Source organism: Lagenorhynchus albirostris, chromosome 17 (genome assembly GCF_949774975.1).
Source record: "Lagenorhynchus albirostris chromosome 17, mLagAlb1.1, whole genome shotgun sequence".
Lineage (NCBI taxonomy): Eukaryota > Metazoa > Chordata > Mammalia > Artiodactyla > Delphinidae > Lagenorhynchus > Lagenorhynchus albirostris.
Window position 1 is genome coordinate 7,478,159 of NC_083111.1, and position 25,098 is coordinate 7,503,256.

The 25,098-nt window shown below is 38.6% G+C and overlaps 1 protein-coding gene across 6 annotated transcripts in view; it reads left to right on the forward strand.

Annotated features, from left to right (window-relative positions):
* Positions 1 to 24,853, forward strand: part of RAB2A (RAB2A, member RAS oncogene family) — a 75,227-nt gene extending 50,374 nt beyond the window's left edge. For 2 of the 6 annotated variants that reach the window (XM_060128443.1, XM_060128445.1), the window contains exons 7-8: positions 20,120 to 20,188; positions 22,227 to 23,548. In XM_060128443.1, coding sequence (XP_059984426.1) covers positions 20,120 to 20,188; positions 22,227 to 22,322 — 165 coding nt within the window. In that variant the 3' untranslated portion in view covers positions 22,323 to 23,548. Of the gene's footprint in view, positions 1 to 20,119; positions 20,189 to 22,226; positions 23,549 to 23,801; positions 23,929 to 24,173 lie in introns of those variants that run through there. The other 4 variants (XR_009536538.1, XR_009536539.1, XR_009536540.1 and 1 more) reach the window with 4 other exon arrangements.
* Positions 24,854 to 25,098: the final 245 nt, after the last annotated feature.

Below are 25,098 nucleotides of genomic sequence, written 5' to 3' on the forward strand. Positions count from 1 at the left end.
GGTTCTAGAGTGCAAGCTCAGTAGTTGTGGCTCGCGGGTTCTAGAGCGCAGGCTCAGTAGTTGTGGCGCACAAGCTTAGTTGCTCCGCGGCATATGGGATCTTCCCGGACCAAGGCTTGAACCCATGTCCCCTGCATTAGCGGGCAGATTCTTAACCACTGCGCCACCAGGGAAATCCAGACAGAAAGCTTTTAGAGAAAATATTCTACTACAGCCAAACATCACAAAGGAAATTATGGTACTACTTCCACCATCGGCTGGCTATAATGAGGTTTTTCCACGCTCCTCATTTCCCTGTAGGAGTTGTGTCAGAGGAAGCCAGCTAAAGCATAGGTTTAAATAAGATCCCAAGTCTCATAACACAGTACCCAAAATGTCCAAGTTCCAGTAGAAACTCACCATACCTAGAAGTAGGAAGACCTGAAACTGAATGAAAAAAAATCAATAGATGCCAACAGCAAGATGACAGAGATGTTAGAATTATCTGACAAAGATTGTTTAGGCAACCATCATAAAAATGCCTCAACATGCATGCATGTTTGAAACATGTTTGAAATAACATGCATGCATGCTTGAAACAAATGAAAAATAGTCTCAGCAAAATAACTACAAGATAAAAAGAAGAACAAGGTAGAAATTTTAGAACTGAAAAATATAACAACAAATGTAAGACTCAGTGGATGGAGTCAACAACAGAATGATGGGGACAGAGGAGAGAAATAGTGAACTGGGTGGTAGAACAATAGAAACTACTCAGTTTAAACTACAGAGAGAAATAGAGTAGAAAAAAAATGAACAGTGCCTCAGGAATCTGTGGGGCTATAATAAAAGCTCTAACATTGTATTATCAGACTCCTAGAAGGAGAGAAGAAAGAAGATGGCTCTGAAAAAGTACTCAAAGGAGTAATGACTGAAAACTTCCCAAATGTGGCAGAAGATATAAACCTACAGATTCAAGAATCTGAGGCAGCTCCAAACAGGATAAACCTTAAAAATCCACACCAAGACAGACTTCTGTCCATAGGCAAATCTCTGAAAGCTAAAGACAAAGAAAAAATCCTGAAAGCAGTGAAAAACAATTGTTGAAAAACAATTCCTTACTAACTGGAATGACAGCAGAATTCTGTCAGAAACCATGGAGGCCGGAAGGAAATAGCACATTTTTCAAGAGCTGAAAAAAAAACTTTCAGTCCACAATACTAGAACCAACAAAAATATCTCAGGAGTGAAGGGAAATCAAGACATTCTCAGATGAAAGAAAAGCAAGAATTTATCAGTAGCAGATCCACCATAAACGAATGGCTAAAGAAATTATCTAACAAATGAAATGATAAAAGAAAGAACCTTTTAAGAGGGAACACCAGTAACCAGAAGTATGAATAATCACAATAGACTTATTTCTTAAAACTTTTAAGTCTTGTAAATTACATTTGACAATTGAAGCAAAACTCTAATGTCTGATGTGGTTTTCAGTGTACATATAGGAAATAAAACCACACTGGAGAAAGGGACATCAAGGGATGTACGGTTTTTATACTTCACCTGATTTGGTAAAATGACAACACTAGCAGACTGTGATAAGGTTTTATTTATGTATGTATGTATGTATGTATGTATAATGCAATACTCAGAGCAACTACTAAAATATATACAAAGAGACACACTAAAAAACAGTAGATAAATCAATGTAGAATGCTAAAAAGTGTTCAGTTAACCCTCAGAAAGGCAGGAAAAAGAAAAAAATTAGCAAACAAAAATAAAGTGGCATACTTAAACCCTCACATAGCAATAATTACCTGGAATATAAATGATTTAAATACACCAATCAAAAGACAGAGCTTGGCAGAGAGGATTCAAAAATATGACCCATCTATATGGTGTCTACAGGAAACTGACTTCAAATATAATGATACAGGCGGTTTGAAAATAAAATGATGGGAAAATACATATGACACAAACACTAATCAAAAGAAAGCATGAGTGGCTCTCTTAATACCAGATAAAGTTGACAGAGTGGGACATTATATGATAATAAAAGAAGAGTCCACCAGGGAGATAATAGCAATCCTAAATTTATGTGCACCAAACTACAGAGCTGCAAGATGTATGAAGCAAAAACCAGTAGAACCAATGGAATTAAACTAGAAATCAATCATCGTCTCCACCTATAATTATGGATTTGTTTCTCCTCTCAGTTCTTTTGGTTCTGATTATCAATAACAGGTAACTGGGAAATTCTTCAGAGACTTGGAAGCTAAACAGTACACTTCTACATAATGTGTGTGTCAAAGGGGAAGTCTCAAAGGAAATTTTAAAAATACATTGAACTGAATGAAAAGTAAAATACAACATCCCAGAATTTGTGGGAAACACATAATGCAGTGCAGAGAGGGAGGTTTATAGCATTAACCACGTTCGTTAGAAAAGGGAAAAGTCTCAGATCAAGAATCTTAGCTCCTACCTCAAGAACCCAAAGCAAATAGAAGGAAGAAAATAATAAAGATAAGAGCAGAAATCAGTGAAATCAAAAACAGGAAAACAATAGAGGAAATTTTTAAAGGCTGTTTTTTTTTAAGTAGATAATATAGCAAGACTGACAAAGAAGCAAAGAGAGAGAAGGTACAGATTACCAATATCAGGAACAAAACAGAAGTTATAACTATAGGTCCTGCAGACATCAAAGGAATAATACATAAATATGGTAAATTAGATGAAATGGACAAAAAGAACACAAACTCAGCACAAACTACTACAGCTCTCCTAGTATGAAATAGAGTGTTTGAACAGCCCTATAACTATTAAGGAGATTGAATTAGTAATTTAAAAATGTTCCAAAAAGAAATATCTAGGTTCAGATGGTTTCACTGGAGGATTCTACCAAACATTTACAGAAAGAATGAACACCAATTCTACACTTTTTCCAGAAAATAGAAGAGGTAGAACATTTCCTTATTTATTTTAAGAAGCTAATATTGCCCTGATACCAAAACCAAAGGAAAAAAAAAAAAGGGTACAGACTGATAACATTTATTAACATATGAAAAAAATTCTCAACAAAATATCAGCAAGTAGAATTTCAACAACATATGAAATCATATACATGTGCTTATGTAATACATACATCATGGCCAGAAGGAACTTATTCCAGGGATACAGAGCTGGTTCAGTATAATCTGCCATTTTAATAGGATAAAGAAGAAAAATCACATCATAGCAGTCAGTGCAGAAAATGCATGTGACAAAATCCAACACCAGCCGTGTTTAAAAACCCTCAAAAAAAAAAAAAAGGAATTGAGGAGGACTTCCTCAGCTTGTTAAAGAGCATCTACAAAAAAACCTACAACTAACATTATACTTAGTGGTGAAAGGCTGAATGCTTTACCCCTTAGATCAGGAACAAAGCAAGGATACCTGTTCTCATGATATAAAGGCATGAAATAAAGGCACACAGCTCAAAAAGGAAGACATAAAACTGTTTATTTTGTGGATGACATGATTGTCTCTGTAGGAATCCCAAGGAATTTGCAAAATAAATAAACTAGAGCTAATAAGTGAGTTCAGCAAGTTTACAGGATTTTTACAAGACATATATAAAAAATCTACTGTATTTCTATATACTCACAATGAACACCAAAATTTAAAGTACAGTGCCATCTATAATCACACAAAAAGAAAATGAAATACCTAGGTGTAAATCTAAAAATGACAGGTATAGGACATGTATGCTGAAAACTACAAAATGCTGATGAAAGAAAGTAAAGAGGATCTAAATAAATGGAGAGACATACACTGTGTTCATTGTTTGGAATTCTCAACCTAGTAAAGATGTCACTTTTTCATAAATTGATATACAGGTTTAACCCAACTCTTACCAAACAAAATTCCAGTAGGATTTTTTTGTAGATAACCTGACAATATTATTATAAAATACATACTGAAAGGCAAAGGAGCTAGAATAACTAAAACAACTTTGAAAAAGAATAAAGTAGGAAGAATCACTCTATTTGATTTCAAGTCTTAACGTAGCTGTAGTTGTCAAGACTGTGTGATATTGGTGAAGGGAGAGAAACATCAGTGGAACCAAATAGAGAACCCACAAATATGCCCAACTGCAGAGCACAGTCTCCGGACACGCAGGCTCAGCGGCCATGGCTCACGGGCCCAGCCGCTCCACGGCATGTGGGATCTTCCCGGACCGGGGCACGAACCCGTGTCCCCTGCATCGGCAGGCGGACTCTCAACCACTGCGCCACCAGGGAAGCCCCCAACTGCTTTTTAACAAAGGTGCAAAAACAATTCACAGGGTAAAATAGCCATTTCAACAAATGGTGCTGTAGCAACTGGGCATCCATAAGCAAAAAAAAAAAAGAAAGGACCTAAGTCTCACAACCTTATACAAAAACTAACTCAAAACTGATCACAGAATTAAATGTAAAATGTTCTACCTATTTATCTTTTATGGAAAAAAACAGGAGAAAATCTTTTGGTTCTAGCAGTAGGCATGCTTGTCCCTAAAAGCATGATCCATAAAAGGAAAAACTGATAAATTAGTCTTTAAAAACTTTTGTTCTATGAATAAGCCTGGTAAGAGGATGAAAAGACAACCTACAGACTGAGAGAAAGTATTTACAAACCAAATATCCGACAAAGGACCGCTAGTATCTAAAATAAAGAACTCTTGAAACTCAATAGTAAAAAAAACAGATAGTCCAATTAGAAGATGGTCAGAAGACATGACCAGACATTTCATAAAAGAGCATATATAAATGGCAGATAAGTACTTGAAAAGATATTCAGCATCACTAGCTATTAGAGAAATGCAAATTAAGACCTCTATGAGGTATCACTACACACTAAAATGAAACATAGTGACAACACCAAATGCTAGCAAGCATGTGGAGAAACTAGGTCATTCGTGCATTGCTGGTGGGAATGTTAAAGTGATGTAGCCACTTTAGAAAACAGTTCGCCAGTTTCTTTAAAAGCTGAGTGTGCATCTGTCATATGACCTAGCAATTGCACCCCTGGGCATTTATCCGAGAGAATTGAAGACGTATGTTCACACAGAAACCCATACACAGATGTTCATAGCAGCTTTATTCATGATAACCAAACACTGGAAACAACCCAGATGTCCTTCAGCGGATGAATAGTTAGACAAAGTGTATAGTACATCCACATCATGGAATAGTACTCAGCATTAAAAAAGAACGAACTGTTGTGACATGCAGCAACCTGGATGAATCTCCAGGAAAGTATGCTTAATGAGTAAAGTCAGTCCCAAAAGGTTGCACATTGTGTGATTCCATTTATATGACTTGGTTGAAATGACAAAATTCGAGAAATGGAGAACAGATTAGTCATTGCCAGTGTTAAGCCAGGGTGTCAGGGTGGAAGAGGAGGTGGTATGGTTATAAAAAGACAGCGTGAGGGATCCCTGAAAACGGAAATGTTCTGTATCCCTTTTCATTATTTTGGTTGTATGTTTCCAGGATACCACCACTGAGGGAAACGAGGTGAAAGTCATACAGGATATCTCTGTATTATCTTACACCTGCACGTCAGTCTGTAATTATCTCAGAAAGTTTGATCAAAACATAATAGTAATAACCACATACAAGCAACTTTAATTAAATTTAACCTGTTCTTTAAGATCACAATGGCAATTTAAAAAATAAAAATTAAGGATTACGAAACCTCACAACTGTAATGAAATACTAATGTGAAAATATGGAATATAATTATAAAGGCTTAAGTGATTTTTTTTTAATTCATGAAGACCCCAGGATTTCTTTTTCAAATTATTGTCATTATTTGTTAAGTATGGCTCTTTCATGAGTCTGTCACATTCTTACACAGAGCAAATTTTCATACAACCAGTTCCCTCCATGCTAAACGTTGTATGTTTAGCATATGCCTAACAAATAATAGAGTTACTGTTGTGATTTTTATTATGCATAGACTTCCTTCATACTATTTCTCAGAAGAAGCAGAACATGAAATTACACTAATATTCATCTAATATTCATAAAAAAGACAGCTAGGCTATATGGAATAAAAAACACCTGGTTGGAAGATAATGATGAGTTGTACAAAGTAACTAAAGGAAGAATGCCAAAAATGGGCTAAATATTAGATGTTTTGAACTAGTATTTTTTTTTGAAAAAGAGTTCATTGATGACCTTTATGCATGCCAGACTTTAAAAAAATTAAGTTCATCATTAAGTAAAGAGCATTTATATGACAGTACACATTTATCCTTTTTTTTTTTTACATCCCCTGTATTAAAAGCATTTTGGTAGCCTCACAGTAAGATTGATGGAGCTGCTATTTTAAATCAGTTTAAATAGTGTCACCATTTTTAAAAGTAAACCTACATATGCATCATCTAGCTTCAGAAGTTACCACCATTTTGACATTTCGATGATACTATTTTATTATGTGCCCTGTTTTTAAGCAAATTCCAGAAATATTTTACCTACAAATTTCAGTAGCAGTAATTTAAAAAAAAAATATGTCCATCATACCATTATTATACCTAACAAACTTAGCAGTAATTCCTTAATAATATCTGATATCAAGTCTGAATAACACCCCCCCCCCTTTTTTTTTCATTCAGCAATTGATGTTGGAAAACAGGTACTTAGTTTCTTTCTTCGAGGTCAGGGAAGACTAACAAAACCTGTTCTTTCTACTTTGAAAAGGGAAGGAAGGAGAACTAAGCCAGCATCTGTCAGACACCCTCCTTGTTACAGCAGTCAGCACCGGCTCCTGCAGCAGGAGAGCTGAGGCCTCAGTGGGAAACTATTCAGCTCATAAAATTACAGTATACGCTCTCTGGGATTTAAGCAAGAGTTAGCCTGCTAGAATTAGATCCAAAGAGGAATCATCCTGAAAACAAGCAATAAATACATTAGTTTTACAGGGTCTTTAGATTCTTGATCAGTTAGTGACTTAGACTTGGGGTTGGAGAAAATAATAATTCATTTCAAAGATGTTTGTTCTAAGTGCTATACCTTTTGTTTTTGCTTTCTAAGGACTTGGATTTGCCTAATTATGCCATCCTCCATGGGGGAGGCCGTTTAGCACAGTGGGTAGAAACTTGGGCTGTGGGCTCAGACAGGAGTTTATCCTCAGCTTACTGCCTGAACTTGAGGACCCTCTGGGAGAGCTGATCATGTGAGGAGTTAAAAAAGTAAGGCAGGTATCCTGAGTGCATCCTGGTCAGCTAGTAAGAGCGGTGGTCGGTGTTTGGGCAGCTCACAGGTCAGTGTCCTCTTCTGTATAATCTTTAAAAAGTACTTGATTCCTAGCCAATCCTTGGCTCTCATGTGTAGAGAAGTTAGAGAACTCCGGTATTAAAGAAAAAAACTTTCTTAAAAGCCATTTTTAAATATAAATTATTTAAACATAATTATGTTTAAAGATAGAATGATTTATACAAATGCCAGTGTCCTGATTATGGACCGTCTGACTAAGGGTTCTTTTTAGAAACTTAAAACTATGTGATCATTCATTAAGATTAAGCCTAACTGGTACCTTGATGATTCCTTTCAGTTTATAACTAGACCTGTTTCCTTTTCCTGTTGTGCTGTGGTCTATCTTTATATTTTAACCAAGGTCCAGTTACCTAATGCAAGTCGAGACCATGAAGTTTACTCTTGTATTTCCCTGTAAGCAATTGGACAATTTGCAGCATAAGATAGCACCATTTTTCCAGCATTTGTTGCATTGTTGCTGGAAATAGGTTTACTGTTAATCTCTGGATGTACTGATTCACTCAGCATAATGATTTCGTCCACGAAGGATCTGTTGAGGGGAAGGATCAAAGTGGTATTAGAGAAAAATGCACAGGATAGCTGTCCACAAAAAAAGAATTACCGAGTCCAAAATGTCAGTAACACTGAGCTAAAATAACAGGATATAATTAAAATCAATGAAGTGAAGCACGAACAACTTAGCATAATACATGAATCCTCTTTATTCATTTAGTAGTAGGTAGGATGGTGTATATTTTGATCTAAAAAAGCTTCATTTCAATGACAATCTGGGGGAGAGAGTGAAGACTGGAAAGTCCTGTTATGAAGGGTCCCACTTCTGTTTTATGGGCTGGCTCTGACCTGTGAATTCTACAGTGAGAATCCTCAACTGTTTCATCGTCTTGCTGATGATGCTGACAGCTGGATCCAAGCTCATTATATTTCTAAACCACGCTGATGTCCTTCTCTTTTCCAGTTCGGGGCCCCGCTGGCAACATCATTCAGCACTGCTCTACTTATAATATTGCGGACTCATGTTTTTCTTTTAACTGTAGCCTCTCATGTGCCGACTGTTCTGCTCTTACCTGAATTTATGCTGCTTGTCTTCAACTGGGATGATAAATGGAAAATGGCACCCAAGACTATACTTCCAGTTTTTTTTTCAAATTATTTTATAAAGAGCATAAAAATAAAATGATACCTTAGTCTGCCTAAACTAGATACTTACAGAGGTAAGAATTTCTCAGCTAGATCTACTATTTAATAGATGGGTATCATTTTATATTTATAAAATCATGTATAAGATTAACACCACCAAAAAAAAAAAAAGATTAACACCACACACAGACTATATACACACAAAGAAACACTTTTTTTTTTTTTTTTTTTTTGCTGTACTTGGGCCTCTCACTGTTGTGGCCTCTCCCGTTGCAGAGCACAGGCTCTGGATGCGCAGGCTCAGCGGCCATGGCTCACGGGCCCAGCCGCTCCGCGGCATGTGGGTTCCTCCCGGACCGGGGCACGAACCCGTGTCCCCTGCATCGGCAGGCGGACTCTCAACCACTGCGCCACCAGGGAAGCCCCGAAACACTTTTTTATATAATACAAACATAGAAAGCTCTCTCCACATAAAACCTCTCTGTATTAGCAAACTGCTGTGGTACACACGTATTATGTTTATTTGTTTCCAAACTGTAAATTATAATTTACAGTTGTAAATTATATATCCAAGTTACAAGTTATACTAAGAGAATTCACCCTTCCTATGAAGTGGATTCTAGTCAGTTTTATACAACTTGGGGTTGCTCCAAACATGCAATTATCATTCATCCTTTTTGCTATTTGCTGAAGAAATGCACGTTTAAATGTGATAGTAGAGGTACACCCCAGAATTCATCTCCTAAATGTCAACGAAATTAAAAAGCCAATTGCAACCAAAATATTCTTGCCTATGTGGTATTCCCATAGAAATAAGAGACCAGAACTCATCCTTTACATTTTCAGTTCCCATTACAGATTTTTAAACTTAATATTTAGATGCTATACACATATATTTGAATGTATAACATATGGTGGGGGGACCCGTGTATTTAGTTGTCTACCATTTATTCAAGTGATGTTCATGCTGAATATACAGGGCATGTATAGTGTCATCACATCTTATATTGGGAAAATGAGGTTTAGGCTCTTTTACCTCTGGTGGACAAAAAAGAAAAAAAAAACGATTATTTTGACCTCCATTTTGCTGATAAGGAAATAAAAATCGACCATGTGATCAGCAGTAAATATTTTTGAATATTAGTTTGACTTCAATTTTCAAATGAGACTTAAAGGTTATTGAGGACATCAAGATATCATGCTGCCTGGTAACTGCCCAGGCTTCCCATTGGCTACACGCCTCCTCAGCCGCCACCCTCTGGCAGTTCATTCCAGAACCACAGCTTTGTTTAGTGTCCTAGTCTGCAGGGTTCCAGGAAGATCTGACCTCTGTGGTCTGTCCTGTGACACACTGAGGAGTTGATATGAAGGGACGCTCCTCCAGCCACTGGAATCTGGTGATCTTGCTTGCAGCATTTAGAAGAGTGTCTCATAAGTGGAAGGTTTCTTTCAGAAGTATTTTCAAATGATTAAAATATGTCAGGTCCCTGAAATAATAATGTGGTTGTATATTTGTATGGCATATTGTCACAGTTCTTTCACATACGTAGTCAGGACTCAAACCCAGGTGTTCCAGGTTCCCCATTCGTTCCCCTTCTGTCTGCCACACAGTGGAGAATAGCAGCACTGAAGGTTAGCCTGCCCTTCTTTGAGGAGCATGAATTAAAATGATCGCTTCTGCCTAGGGTTCCGTGGTCAGGTGAGCTTAGGAGGAGCTGGGGTCTACCCCCCTTTTAGGAAACCAGAATTCACAATAGTAGTGTGTTATTCCTATTCTGAAAACCCACTGTTAAGAAATTTGTTGGCTTTTATTTCACCTAGAGTTTTCCAAGTGTGATTTAGCCATTCCCACCCCCCGCCCCAGTGGAATTGGGGTGGAGGGTGCGTAATAGCCAAAGGATTGATGTCCTTTAGTTTTGCTAATTCTCTTACTTCATGGTCACATAGAGGTTGCAGTGGGGGAAGTGGAGACTACTTTCTTCTTAAGCTCAGAATATCTTGTAAAAATATTTTTTTCCAAATCAGTTGTATTTAGAACAGTGCTTCTCAAACATTAATGTGCATTCACTTCACCTAGGAATCCTGTTAAAATGCAGCTTATGATTCAGTAGGTCTGGGGTGCGGCCTGAAAGTCTGCATTTGCAGCTTGCTCTCAGGTGATGTCAGTACCGTGACCCGGGCTCCCTCTGGGGAGCAGAGAGGCTGGAAAGGCACCCGGCTGTGAGTGAACGAGATGGTCCAGCCAAGTGCTGTCCTTTCTCTGCTCTGCACATTCATGATTTCTTCAGACCTTCTCGTCATCTTCATCCTCTGCTTTACTGATTCTTGGCTCTCAGAATATAATTACATAATCAGGTTTCAGCCATCTTAAAAACAAACCCTATCAGTCCCTGTTCTCCTGGATATGTTCTCTTCTAGCTTCTAGTAAGATCTACCGCTGTTTCCTCATTGGATTTCACACCTCGGTTCACAGTCTGACTTCCTCCATCATGGCCAAGGTCACCCTAGACCTCCTAACAAATGCTTTTCTCTTCTTACCTTGAACAGTCCCTGGGGGGTAAGTGATACTTTTGACTACTCTTCTGTCTATAAACTTGCTCTTTCCTTAGCTCCATGATATCATGGTCTAATCTTTATTTGTGCTCTCTAGCCTTCCAGACGCCTTTACCATCTCCTTCTTCCACGTTGAAATGTCACCTAAATCCATGAATACCCTTCTTAGGCTGTGTGTCTAGCTCTACTTGGACAGCTCTGCATGAGTGGGTCTCAGAGCCTCCGGTTTAACACATTCAGACTGAACTGATAGCCCTCCTCTGCTCTAGTCTGCAGATGTGCACTCTCGTGTATCCTAAAGCAACCCCCTTCCCTACCCTTTTACACTCATTTCTTCAGTTAATATGTATTGCCTTCCATGTGTGTATTATTATTTCTGCCTGTTAAATATCTCTCCAAATTGTCCTCTTCTGTGATTGCTTCCTAATTGGACTCCCTGTGTTCATTTTTCAGTCCTCTACACTGTTGCCTATAAGATCTTTCTAAAAATGAAAATTGAATGTCACTCTCCAGCTTTATTAAAACCCTGAGGTGGTTCCTCACGGCTTCTGCATCAAACTCCTTAGCTTGGAAGACAGGTCCCTTTATTTGCCAGTCCTCCCCTCTGTGTTCTTGTTAAACTAGAGAGAGCGTCCACAGGGCAGTGCCCCTGACCTGCTTCCGCAGAACGTATTCTCCACGCTTGAAACGCCCTCCTTCCGACCCGATCCTTCAAGGGTATATAGTGAGTCTGATTCCTCCTCTTGGAATGCGTGACACGTGACACACCCTCCCTGCCCCCTTCACCACTCTTATGTGCTCCTTTCTCTGTATTTAGTCATTCCTGTGTCAGGGGTTTATTATCTTCGCACTCCCTCATGACTCTGTCATGACCCTTGTTTTTCACGTTGGCTCAACATGAGGACAGAGTTCCTTGAAAACATAGGCTGTCTTTTCATCTCGGCATCCCCAACGCCTAACACAGTTTCTCCCCACACGGTAGATAATTGTTTGGATGGTTATGTATTTATTTAATTACTTTAACCTTACTCCTCTCCCCGCAGTCTTTAATCAGCTTATGCTTTGGTCTCACTTGTTAACTTGTAGGTGGAATTCTGTCCGAAACCTTCTTTGCCCTAAGCATTCTAAAACCTATGAGTTTTGAAAAACACAGGTGAATAGATTGGCTTCTCCTTTGATTGGGAGCTCCCTCCAGTAGCCGCCTGGGGTCTTTGTGGTTTGAAAGAGGTTTTTTAGACCCAGGAATAACTGCAGCAAAGATTATGGCAGGCTAGGGAAAGTACCCCTTCCCAAAGGCTGCAGGTCAACTTTTTAAAGGTGTCCGAATATTCTAGAAGTGATATATTTACTTCTATGATTCCTTCCTTGTTTTTCTCTGTGTATTCCCTCTAAATTAAAATTTCATTTTCTCAGAGTTGTACGTTACCAAAACTTCAACAGTATTATATTTCCTTTAGGACCCAAAGGTGATAGTGGTGTGAAATAAACATATTGTTTGTCAAACAGTTGTCACTTTGTCAAACATTCTCAATCTCTTAGCCATTTGATGGGTGATTTTACCCTAATATTCATCAATTTTACTTAAAATTAAGATTGGAAATTTATGTGAAACCAGAAGAATATATAAACATCAAAAACTTTTGAGGCAAAAGTTTATTAATTAAAAATATCTTAAACTGTTGAAAAATTAGGGCTGGAAATTCCTGGCTTAGCTGCTAAAGCACTAAAGATATAGCCAAGATGACAGCTGAAAATACAGCCACCTAACCCGAAGACACTGGAGTAGGCTGCCGAGACATCTAACCTTGACAGGGTCAGTGGGTTTCTGTGTGGGGTGGGGCGGGGAGAACACCTGACAGTAAGGCTTTAGTGACTAAGACCAGTTTCAAGGCACCTTGTGAATACTTGCGTCCTGTCCTGCTACTTGAGATCTACAGACAGAATTTGGGTTGAGGGGACATCTTCCTTGCCTTGGGCTGTGTTGTAAGTGGTGGAACAGATGTTTCTGTAGAGCTGGAATGTAGCTGTAAACTGAAAGCTGTGTTACCCCTCAACCCTGTTCTCAGTGTCATGGGTACCACGGGGCTTTTCACTGGAAATCTGACCTGAGCTTATCAAGCTTCCAGCATCCCTTGAGAGGAGCTTAGTGTAATAAATATTTACTACTCCCTTCCACAGATTGGAAGGCTTTGCGGACTAGCGTCAGCTTCTCTGCTCCTTGTTTGGCCGTCACCCTAGGGGACTTCAGGGATGATCCAAACCAAACTAACTTTGAAAGTTACGTCCAATTTCTCTACTTCTAAACCAGGGGAGCTAAACACTTCTGAAGAAATTCATGCTGTTAGGTGCATGTTATGCACTTACACAACTATATAGATCACCAGCTACCAAGACTTTCCCATCAGCATTAGCGATCCTTCCACGTGTCGAAAGTAAACTCTTCATTCCCTCCTTGAAACCTGATTTTCTTCCTTTTTTATTTCACGACATACCCTTCCACCTCAGTCACTTAAGCCAAAAATGGAGTCATCCTTACCGTGTTCTTTACCAAGTCCTGTTAATTTCTCCAAAGGAGATATTAAGTTTGATCTTTGCCTTCCATTCTGGTTGCCACTGTTTTGTCAGGCCTTCATTTCTTACCTTGATTATAGTTCTCAACTCCTTACTGGCCTTCCTGTTGCCAACCTTCCTCCTTAGAATTCCTCCTCTAGAGCAGCCTCTGATTTTGTCCCCAGCCTGCTTCCTACCTTTTCAAGGTTCCTTGAGGTCTGTCGGGCCCTGTCTACCCTCATCCCACGTGGCTCCCTGTCCCCAGCTTCCCCTGTAACTGAGCTTAAAGTCTGCCTCTCCGTCCAGACCAGTCTTTCCTCCCCTTAATTTTCCTAATAAATGAGTGGGAGCTTACTTTCCTTCAAGCCTTCATTCACGGGGCTTTCTCTCTTGACAGTTTTTTTACCAGCAGAAGCGGTCATGCCACGTTACCCTTCTAGACAGCTGTTGTGGAGGTTTTCGTGCTACGTGCCAATTTTGGATTTGCATCTGTCCTGTAGTACTCCCACATCCTTGAGGTCAAAGACATTCATGTACCCAAGTATATAACTGAGTGTATGCTCTGTGCCTGGTACAAATCAGACACTCAGTAAATGCTTGTTGAATGGAAGAACTAAATTACTAAGGAATTATCTGTGTGTTATAAGTAACACAAATATTTTGTACTTCCAAAAATAATCCTAGCAATCCACAATAATTTCTAGCTAGAAGGTTTTTAAGAGGATAATTGTGTGCTTTTTATTTTCAATTTTAGTGGCAACATAAGCAAAATAAATGAAAATTCCTTTGAATTGTGTTAAAGATAAGTGATCCTAATAAAGAGAGGATAAACGTGGGCAGAATATGAATCCTGCTAACCCTGCTTCTGCTACAGTTGTGCCCGGTCTTGGGCAAGTCACTTCTCCTTGGCAGCCCAGTGCCGTCTGTACAGTGAGAGTTATGACAGGTCAGTAGATATAGCAGCAGCCCTCTTTGTTCTAATGAAACACAGGAAACTGGATGAAAGAAAGAAGAGCAGAACTACTCTACTTTGGAATAGGGGATGCCGCGGAAAGTGAGGGGGAGGGGGAGGAAATGGTGGCCCCCCGCGGCATGTCCGTGAACGTGCTTGAAGCCATTGCATCGGGCGCGGTGTGTGGGAGGCTCTCCTGAAGCTAACGCAGCTCCAACCAGAATATTTTCCGTCACGGAATTCGACGAAGCTTCATGTGTAAACCGCCTGTCTTGCTTCTCGTCTGATGTTCTTTTCGCAGGACTTTCCTATCTGCATAATACTAAAGTCTTATCTCAATACATTTTCTTCTTTCGGCTCACCGTACACATTATATGTTGTTAACTTACCTTTTGATGCTTAGTTCTATCTAATCAGGATATTTTAATTCGCTGAGGAGGCTGCTCCTGAGTCCCCCCTTCTCTCGTTCCCGGCTTCTCCTCTCGTTCCCGCGGTGGTATGCTCCGACACCCCGTGGTGCCGAGGGCGGACGTGTGCCGAGTCCGCCTGCGAGCCAGCAGGTCTGGACTAGGCTCCACGGTTGCCCTCCTTTTACAGAGGGGCAAAGCAGCAGGTCCAAGAGACACGTGTGGTAAGAGGTGGTGCTGGGCTTTGACCCCGACAGCCTGGCTCAGAGCCTCCCCTTCGCCATTCTGCTAGCAAACTGGGAGATACAGCTTCAGCCCGCACAATTAATTTCCTCGTTTTTACACATATTTTGAACTTCTTTTCAGAAATAACGAGAACCTGTGTAAATCACTTAGTATAGTGACTGACCCATAGTAAGTATTTGGTAAATATTGGTTAGTGTAAGCTTTGGCAAATGGACACCTGGAATGTCCACAGCCTTGATTAGCATGGAGAAGAAAATTAAACAGCATCCTATAGCTCTCTGTTTCCCACTTCTCAGAGAGAACCAAAGACTCACATCTATTCAAGATGTTTAAATAAAACGAAGACACTTCAATTTATTTTGAATTCTTACCTAACAGATGCTATAATTTTTATCTTGCCACCAGGTGGCAGCATGTTACACAAGGAAACAATTGAAATGTTATTCTTCTGTAGACTAGTTTTCAGTATTTTGCCTTAAAAACTGTTAAACCATAATAAAAACAAAATATTATTCCGTGTTCCCCTTTGTCTGTATTCCCCCTCGTTTGTTGTGAAGGCCCTCATAGCCCAGTGTCCATAGCCCACAACTAGACCTGCCTTGGTCCTGCCCTGCACACGCTGTCCCTGTAAGCCAGGGCAGAGTTTACTTTTCCTGCCTCTGCAACCGAAATGTAAGCCCTCATACTGAGATTCTCCCAACTAAATTGTTTTAGTTCAGCAGCAGTAGGAACTACGGCAGTCGTCCTCTTCCCTGGACCTTCCATGGTACCCAGAGAAGGACCAGATCTGTGGCAGCAAGTGAATAGGTGCCCTTGGGTAACGGCCAGGTAATAGGTAGTATATACATTTTTAGTTCTTTGTGGTTATGTTTATTTTAATTTGTGCTATAGAAGTCCCTGAAAACTTACTTAAGTTTAGGTATTATCAGAATCATTCAGATAACTACTGCCAAGGGTTGAAAGATTAGTGTCTGAGGTGGAGGGCAATTAATGGCTAATGAAGGTAAAGGACTGGACATGGCAATTAATCAAAGTAGGGCAGAGCGGGGAGCTAATGGGAAAATGTAGAGAGAGTCAGGCTTCAGATACGGGTGTGCAGCGCTGCATGGGAAGGCCAGAGGCTCGCCAAGTTAAGTTGGCTGCAAGGAAATCTCTTATACTTCTTAATCGTGGATCTGCCTAGATTGTTTCACAGGGTTAATGAAATCCATTCACATCGGTTTCTCAGCAAATGTTTTTTCCTGTTCTATAATCTATTAACTAATATTCAGATTTGACTATATTTGAAACATGGAGTATAGATGAATATGTTTGTAATTCTGACTTGTCACAAAACCTGCAGTGATATTTAGGATGTCATGTTTTTAGAGTATTATGTTAATTAAGCAGTGCTAAAAATTTTCTGGAGTTATGCCATCATCTTGCTTCATTTTTCTGATAGTAAGGAAATAACTATTCCAGATAAGTTAATTGTTACAAAATCTTTCCCTGGTAAACATCAAAACTCGTAAGAATAATGAAGACGTTTCAAGAACGTGTTTTGTGTTACTTATGTTAAACAGCAAATCCTGAGTCTCTCTCCCCTTGATGACTCGGGCCACCTTGGCCAACACATGCCCTCTTCAGTCAGGAGCTGTGAGCCCATCTTCACACAGGCCCACTGCTCCCGCAGCCGCTGCCATGTGCGGGCTCCCCCGTGGCCTCTTCCCCAAAACCGCACATGCACATCCCCGCTGGCCTCTCACACAGACACATCCTCACACTCACTCTCTTTCTCTTTCTCCTTCCCTCTCCTTTTCATAATTTGCTTCTGTAGCCTGGGGAATAGAAAAAGTAAAACTAGTTAAAATGATGTCTAAAATTGGAAGGAATTTCAATTTAAGACTGTCCTATTAAAGCATGAGCTTTAGGGAATTCTCTGGTGGTCTAGTGGTTAGGACTCTGCGCTCTCCCTGCCGGGGCCCCGGGTTCAATCTCTGGTCAGGAAACTAAGATCCTGCAAGCCACACAGCACAGCCACAAAAAAAAAAAAAAAAGCATGAGCTTTAGTGTAAAGGCTTTGTAGTATCTATTTAGTTAACTTATTGTTGCTAATTTCTTCCTTTTTTTTTTTTTCCCTGTGTTCTAGAGGTATTTCAGGTTGTTACATCTCTTCCTTGAAAGATATATATGGAGATTGATTTTTAGTGACTGGAGTGAAATGAGCAATGAAAGAAAATTCTAGTCAATTATTGTAACAGATATGTATCTCTTGTCTTTCTGAGTTTTTGAAGTGCTTTGCAGCTTTAGTGGACAGTTATTGTCCGTGACAACCAAGGCTGTTCTCTTAGAAGTTTTATTTTATCTCTACTAAGCCTTAACAGTATTTGCTTAATGCTCATTATGTTTGGGAACTCAACAATTTCAGTCCACAGCCACATACTTTGAAAAGAGGTGTACTGATGTCTACAGTTGTCACATTGGTTTTAAACTCTTAAGGACTTCTTAAAATTGATCATTAATTAATCACTTAGTAATATATATTAAATATTAATTTTTGCCATGATGTAAATAAAACAATCCATTTATATAGTGTCCTCTGTATAGTGTGCTCAGAGAAGTGGAAAATATTTTATTTCAGTGTCTTTAATATGTAATCAGAGAGTTGGATGACAAGTAAATTGTAGCATTGTCCAAAGAGTATTTCACTGAGATGATGGGAATTAGAAAAGAAAACCATTTGCTATATTTAATTATAATGGAGTTAATTGCATGTCTTTCTGATATAAAATACCTCTTACGTCCATTGGGTGCAGCTATTCTTGAAGGTGCTTAAATAAAGTATTAAGTATACTATTTAAGTAATAAAATAAGTAGTGACTTGGAAATTTTAGCATAAATAAAGACATAGCTTTCTTAAGCCAGTTTTTAAAGTGATTCATCAACAGATTAGCAAAAAGCCAATTTATTTACATCCAGTGGCACATGTAATAATGACTTTTATAATATAAATGCTTGTTTATATGAAGTTATAACTCATTTATGGGACCTTGTAGTTCTAATGTTCTAGTGAAATGTACACATGTGGGTGCCCCTGGCAGGAATTCCAACTCTGTGAATTTATGAATCTGTTGACTTCAATATTTAGTTAGCCTGGCCATCACCGTAATTGACATGTTATTGGAAATAGAGTTAGGTTTTCCCTTATTTATAAGGATAACCTCCATTTTGAGGAATGTGAATCAATTCATAGTTGGCTGACAGCCAGTTTCTCCTTCACTTGAGCTCCAGCACACACTGGAAAAGCACACTGGCTTCCGAAGTGCCTTGTGAATCTGCAGTGATTAATTCTTCTCATTATTTCTCTGCAAGTTCTCGTGACCCTCTCTGATGGTTCGATCAGCCACTTAGAGTTGATGCATATTCATTCCTCTGCGCGCCTGCCGCAGTCGCTCACGCGCCCTGCACTGACTGGTGTGTTCTTGGTGCAGTAATTGAGCGGCAGTAGATTGATTGCTCTGGGGAGCTGTAGGGCCTTAAAGGTGAAAACATATCAGTCCTGTTAATTAGGAAACAAAAGCTCTGGTGGCAGGTTCAGCAGTCAGATATTTACAGTGTAGAAAAGACGAAAGATATGATGTGTTCCTCTCCATGGACCTGTTTACTTTTTAAATTTTGAATTAGGTCTGTATCAGTAGTAGTGGAGAACAGCCTTCTTTTATGAATTTTTATAGAATGCTAATTGAATATAATATTAATACTATTATCTCTCATATCTGATAGTTTAGAACCTGAGTTTGTATACATCTTCTGTAGCATTGGCAATAATGTGTAAAATATCTTAATGTCTTACATAAATATAGAATGCTTTTGGATTGATTCTGGTATTTAGAGGCTTAATTTGGTTACAATGTTCTCATGCTAATTTCTTGTCATTTAGTAGTATGCTCTATGGGAAAAGGGTGAAACTTTATTCAACATGGCATAGAAGTTGAGCTGCCTTTATCTCTTTATCATAAGCATCCTTTGATTATTACCCCCCCGCCACCCGCCAAACTGTATGTTAAGTAATACATTGTCTGGGAAAAAGGATCCTGTATGGAACGGTGGCCTCCAGAAGTAAGCTAGTTTCAACATGGACATCTATGCAGCTTATCTAATTGACATGTTTTTCTCAGGTGTGCTGTTCTTATGTTATGGTCTCCCCCTGCCCCTTCCCCTTCTCCAGTCATGAATTTTTTTCTTTTGAGATATAATTCACATACCATAAAATTCACCCTTTTTTAAAGGTGAATTCTATGGGTTTTAGTATATTCACAAAGTTGTGCGACCATCTCCACTGTCTTCCAGAAGATTTTCATCACTCCACTCCTTCCTTCCCCTAACCCCTGGCAACCAATAATTATTTTCCTTCTGTGGATTGACCTCTTCTGGACATTTCATATAAATGGAATTGAACTATACGTGGTCTTTCATGTCTGGCTTATTTTACTTATTAGCAAGGTTCATCCTCATTGTCACATGAACCAGTACTTCATTTTTTATGGCTGAATAATATTCCATTGTATGGTTATACCACATTTTGGGTTTCATTCTTCAGTTGGTGAACATTTGTGTTGTTTCCACTTTTTGGCTGTTGCTGCTACTGGCGTTAGTTCCCACACGTCCTTGTCTTGTTCGTGATCTTAGGGGGAAGGCTTTCAGACTTCACCGCTGGGTATGATACAGGCTGTGGGTTTTCTTAGATGCTGTTTATCAGCTTGAGGAAGTTCCCTTCTATTTCTAGTTTGTTGAATGCTTTTATTGTGAAAACGTGTTGGATTTTGTCAAATGCTTTTTCTGCACCTATTAAAATGCTCATGTGGTTTTTGTCCTTTATTCTATTAATATGGTGTGTTCCATTGGTTGATTTTCTTATGTTGAGCATTGTAATATTTTATGGAGCTTTTTATATAATGTTCTCTTACTGTGTGGTTTTAAATAATTTGAACCAATTTCTCTACCTTATATTTCAGGCATTTATTAATACAGCAAAAGAAATTTATGAAAAAATCCAAGAAGGAGTCTTTGACATTAATAATGAGGTATATATATATATATATATAAATATTATTGGCTAGTTAATTTAGAATTGAATTTTAATTACTTGGAGTCAAGATTTCTACTTTTTAAAATTCGTAAAATGGATCTATGATGTCAGTTAACACATAAGTTTATAATCTTCTCATTGAAAATTTGTTATATGTTGTATAATAGCTAAATGTTTATGTTCTAGTGAAGCATCACTTTATCTATGAAAACGGATTAAAGTAAGTGACCCTATCCATTTATTGCAAGCAATGCAAAATAATATAAATCCTCCAAAGAGAGAAGAAAATCCACTTTCATCTACACATCCATATGGTGTCATCTGCTTTGGGAATAATTTTCTAGTGTGTAAATGCGTGTGCGACGTCAGCTAATGCAAGGTGCTCTCTCCATTGTGTCTGGTGCGGAGAAGGGAGGCGTCCAATTGGAAGTTACTCCCAGTTCAGCATAGTGTGTTTTCAGGAGCCTGAGTTAGTATATGTAATTGGCAGTTGGCACTAGTTGTTTTGTTTGTTTTTGTGGGTTTCTTTTCTTTTCCTTTTTTTTTTCTTTTTTTTTTTTTGTAAAATTATTTTGAGCCAGTTTTGATCAACATGATGAGGATAAAATGTAACTTTGAAACAGATAATTCAGAGTGTTTACCAAAGGCCATCATTTTGACCTAAATCACCACTATGCATTTGTCCTTATTTATTTCAGAATTTTTATGTGGATAAGAGCATATTATTTACTTTTACATAAATGTTTCTGCCATTCTGTAATAAGACTTCTTGCTTCCAAGAGAAAAACCCTTATTCCTCCCCCAGGTGCAGTGAGGAAGCACCGTGTTAGGAAGACATTGTGTGTGCATCTCTTGGCATGTGCAAGAGAGCCTCTTTATTATCTGTCCCAAAAAGTGTTTGATTTTCCAGTTTCTTTTAATTTGTAGTGATAAAGTTTCTAACCCATACTTTCCAGGCTTATATGGCAACAGACCTTGAGTTAATTTAAAGGCGACACCATTCAGAGACTAATGCCATATAAATTGAACAGTAATTGGGCGTCTTTGTAAAGGGCATGTTCATTGTCTCTGTCTGGTTTCATATAGTAGCTGAGTGCTTTACTGTGCCTGGCGTGGCTTTGATTGCAATGTGCTGTCAGGAGCCAACAGGCCGTGCGATTTATCTGGCCTGATGCCAAGTCTGACTTCTTGATTCCTCAAGAAGTTGCTACCAGCCCAGAGGGGGCAAAACCAATGAGCCATAGGGCATGCTTTTTATTAAAGAGGAGTCAGAAGAGCGAAAAGAAACCACATCAGCTGCTGTCAATACTGAGCTAGTGCCAGAAACCCCAAGGCTACTACTGTTGCAGAACAACTGCCAAGCACTATAAATCTGAGATTTACTGTGACGTAAAGTTTCCTTAAGAGCTTAATTTCTGAAGCTACTGTATTACTTTTCTCAGAGTGTTGTATTTTTAGGTAAAATCCACTTGAGGGAGTGAGGGTTGAGACATAAGTGTGAGTTTGATGAATGAAAGAACCACTCTGTGTGTGGGTTCTTGGCAAGCTGCCATGTCTTTGGGGATCATAGAAATTATTGATGACACAGAACACTCATATGCCCTTAGCCTGTACAGCTGATTCAACATGGAACAGAAACGCTGTCTAGAGGAAAGATTGTACGTTGTGTTAGAGGAGCATAGGCTTTGCATATTTTTCTCTTTTAAAGATTACGTTTTAAACAATCTCTCCATTGTGAGAATTCCCTTAAAAGCAGCACTCTGGTTTCTGTTAACGCAGTACCTGGTATGATAAGGAATTGTTTGCAGGAATATTTCCACAAGTATTACTTTAAAAGGAAGGAACATCCCCTGAGAGATATTGTTTTAATTGTTGTAAAAATCTGCTTAGCATATATATATATATATATATTATTTTTTTTTTAGTTGTTTGGTAAGATTGTGCCACTAAGAAACCAAAGGATTTCTTAAATTTAAATTATACTGTCTGGTTGGCTCCAGATACATTTATTATCCTTCTGTCTTTCATTCCAGGCAAATGGCATTAAAATTGGCCCTCAGCATGCTGCTACTAACGCCACGCACGCAGGCAGTCAGGGAGGACAGCAGGCCGGGGGAGGCTGCTGTTGAGTCTGTTTTTACTGTCTCGCTGCCCAGAAGGGGCTACTCACCTATTCTTTCACCCTCCTGCTCAGCTGAGACATGAAACTCTTCGAAATGGCTTTATGTCACAGAAGAAGACTTTAATCCTTCAAATTCTTGTATAACTTTGAATAAATGGTTAATGTTCACTTAAAAAGACAGATTTTGGAGATTGTATTCATATCTATTTGCATTTGATTTCTAGGTCAATTGACGTGATTATTTTTGTTAAATGTTGTCTTGTGCCCTTACCTACGAACTGAATTGTATTGAACACTACAGAGTCATCTTGAGTATTTTAAATCGGTTTGTGTAGTTAGGTTTCCCCACACCTGTGGTTACCTAATGTTTAATATTATAGAACTGTCCTCAAAAGTTTGTCAATTTTCAAGGCTATAAGGAAAACCGAAGGACTCTTTTAATTCTGTATTTATCATTTACTTTCTGTATATATAGTTTATAACCTGCTTGGGTGTAATTTGCCAAGCTTGAATTCTTTAATGCATTTGCATAAATTCTATACTGTTTAGAGCTTAAAGCTACAGAAGCATCGTTAGGAATTGCTTGGACACTGAATTTTAAACTTTTTGACATTGTTAACAAGCATGTTCATCTTTTTCTTGTCACTAGTCCGAGAGAAATATGCTTAATGTACATTCTAAAGGCTTTGTGTGTGTTAACCTGTTTTAATGCCAAAAGTTTGTTATTTGTCCACAGTTTCTTTAAGACCTCTTCAGAAAAGGATTTGTTTGCCTTAATGCAGACTGTTGGGTAAAAACACAGTATAATGAGTGAGGTGGGCGGAAGAAAGGACTCCCTCTGCCTGAGCGACTCCAGGAGGAATGAGTGTCCACATTTAGACGGCACATTATGAGGACTTTAATCTTTCCTTGAACACAATAATGTTTTCTTTTTCTTTTATTCACATGATTTCTAAATATATTTTTCACGCAGGACAGTTTTTCAACCCTTGATGTACAGTGACTGTGTAAAATTTTTCTTTCCGTGGCAACCTATAATCTTTAAAATATGGTGAGCATCTTGTCTGTTTTGAAGGGGATATGACAATAAACCTACCAGATGGAAAATCCTGTTAAAAGTAGAAAAGCTTTAGTAATTTGCTCAGTGTGGTGGTTTTATCCTTCTTTTTCTTTTTCTCCCTTGGACTATAATGAAATTGTTATAGCAGTGCAAATAAAATCCTATGTATAAAAGTGTTCTTTTTTTTTTATGACCACATCATTTTTTAAGAATGCAGTTTTTCAGTCCATCCACAGCTTTTACATGTATTATAAAGCACATTTTTTTTTAAGGGTCAGGATGTTTAACAACACTACCCTTTTTAAAAATTTTGCTAGAATGTGATAAAAATCTTTTTACCGTATTGAAATTCTTTTTGTTATTGATGATGTAAGCAAGTATTTTAAGTATGAAACTAACTACTTTCAATCCGCTCACTGACTTCAGCTTTCTACCCGTCTTTCCTGAAGATTCAGCAGTGCTCTGTCAAAGCTTTGACATTACTCCTGTGGGAAGTCACCCAATGCTATCTGAGTTTTTTGCTTTAACTAGCTCCTAGAGGACAGAGAGAAAGGTGAGGGGAAATTGAGTTTCTTGAGTATTTTTATTATGAACTTTTTTTTCTTTAAAGTGGTCTTATCAAATTCACTGATCTTACCATTCACTCTCATTAGTGGTGAGTAGGACAAGTTAAGACAACTAGAACTTGTTCTGCTCTGTACCAGGAAGAGGATGATTCTTTGGGAACTGTTTTTTTTTGTTTGTTTGTTTGTTTTGCTGTACTTGGGCCTCTCACTGTTGTGGCCTCTCCCGTTGCAGAGCACAGGCTCCAGACGCGCAGGCTCAGCGGCCATGGCTCACGGGCCCAGCCGCTCTGCGGTATGTGGGATCTTCCCGGACCGGGGCACGAACCCACGTCCCCTGCATCGGCAGGTGAACTCTCAACCACTGCGCCACCAGGGAAGCCCTGGTAACTGTTACTTTTAAACTGCTGTTAATTTTTCCAGAAACTTAATGTGTCTCTTTTCCACGCTGTCTCCTCTAATTCTTTTATAAATCAAGTGTAAGAAGAGAAAGTCATGGGGAAAACAAACAACAACAAAGCACATGTATTTTAATAACCTAAGAAGAGCTGGAGCCCTCAAATGCAGCCCCTGCACAGTAGCCTTAACCTGCCTCGGCCTTGGGCCACAGGGGCGGGTAGAGGACTTCTCCGTAGTTGTCACCACTTTCTCTACAAGTTTCATCTGCCATTAAGGAACATATGTGATGAATCCTTTATGTCAGTCGACAAAACAGTGTTACCGTCTGGTTTCTACTCTGCTGTTTTATTATCCTTGTCACAAATAATGTAATAGTGGCACCTGGAACTAAACGCTTTAATACTGTAATTAAGTCTTTAAATGATCTTTGGTCAATTTTGGTAGCACCTATGGACATGTTTTAAGAGCTAGAAAATCAGTCACAAAAAATAAAACTTTTAATGTCTCAACATGTAACATTCCAAAGTTGTAATCTTCATAAATATAGTGTTATAATTTGCCTTCTGGGTTTAACAAAACTGGATTAAGACCAAATTTTTGGAAGAGTAGTGTATAATTAGATATACAATTCAAACAGTGCATGAGAGTGAAACTATATCTTCCTACACAGTTTATTTTTAATTTTTTATTGAAGTATAGTTGATTTACAGTATTGTGTTATAGTTTCAGGTGTACAGCAAAGTGATTCGGTTATATATGTA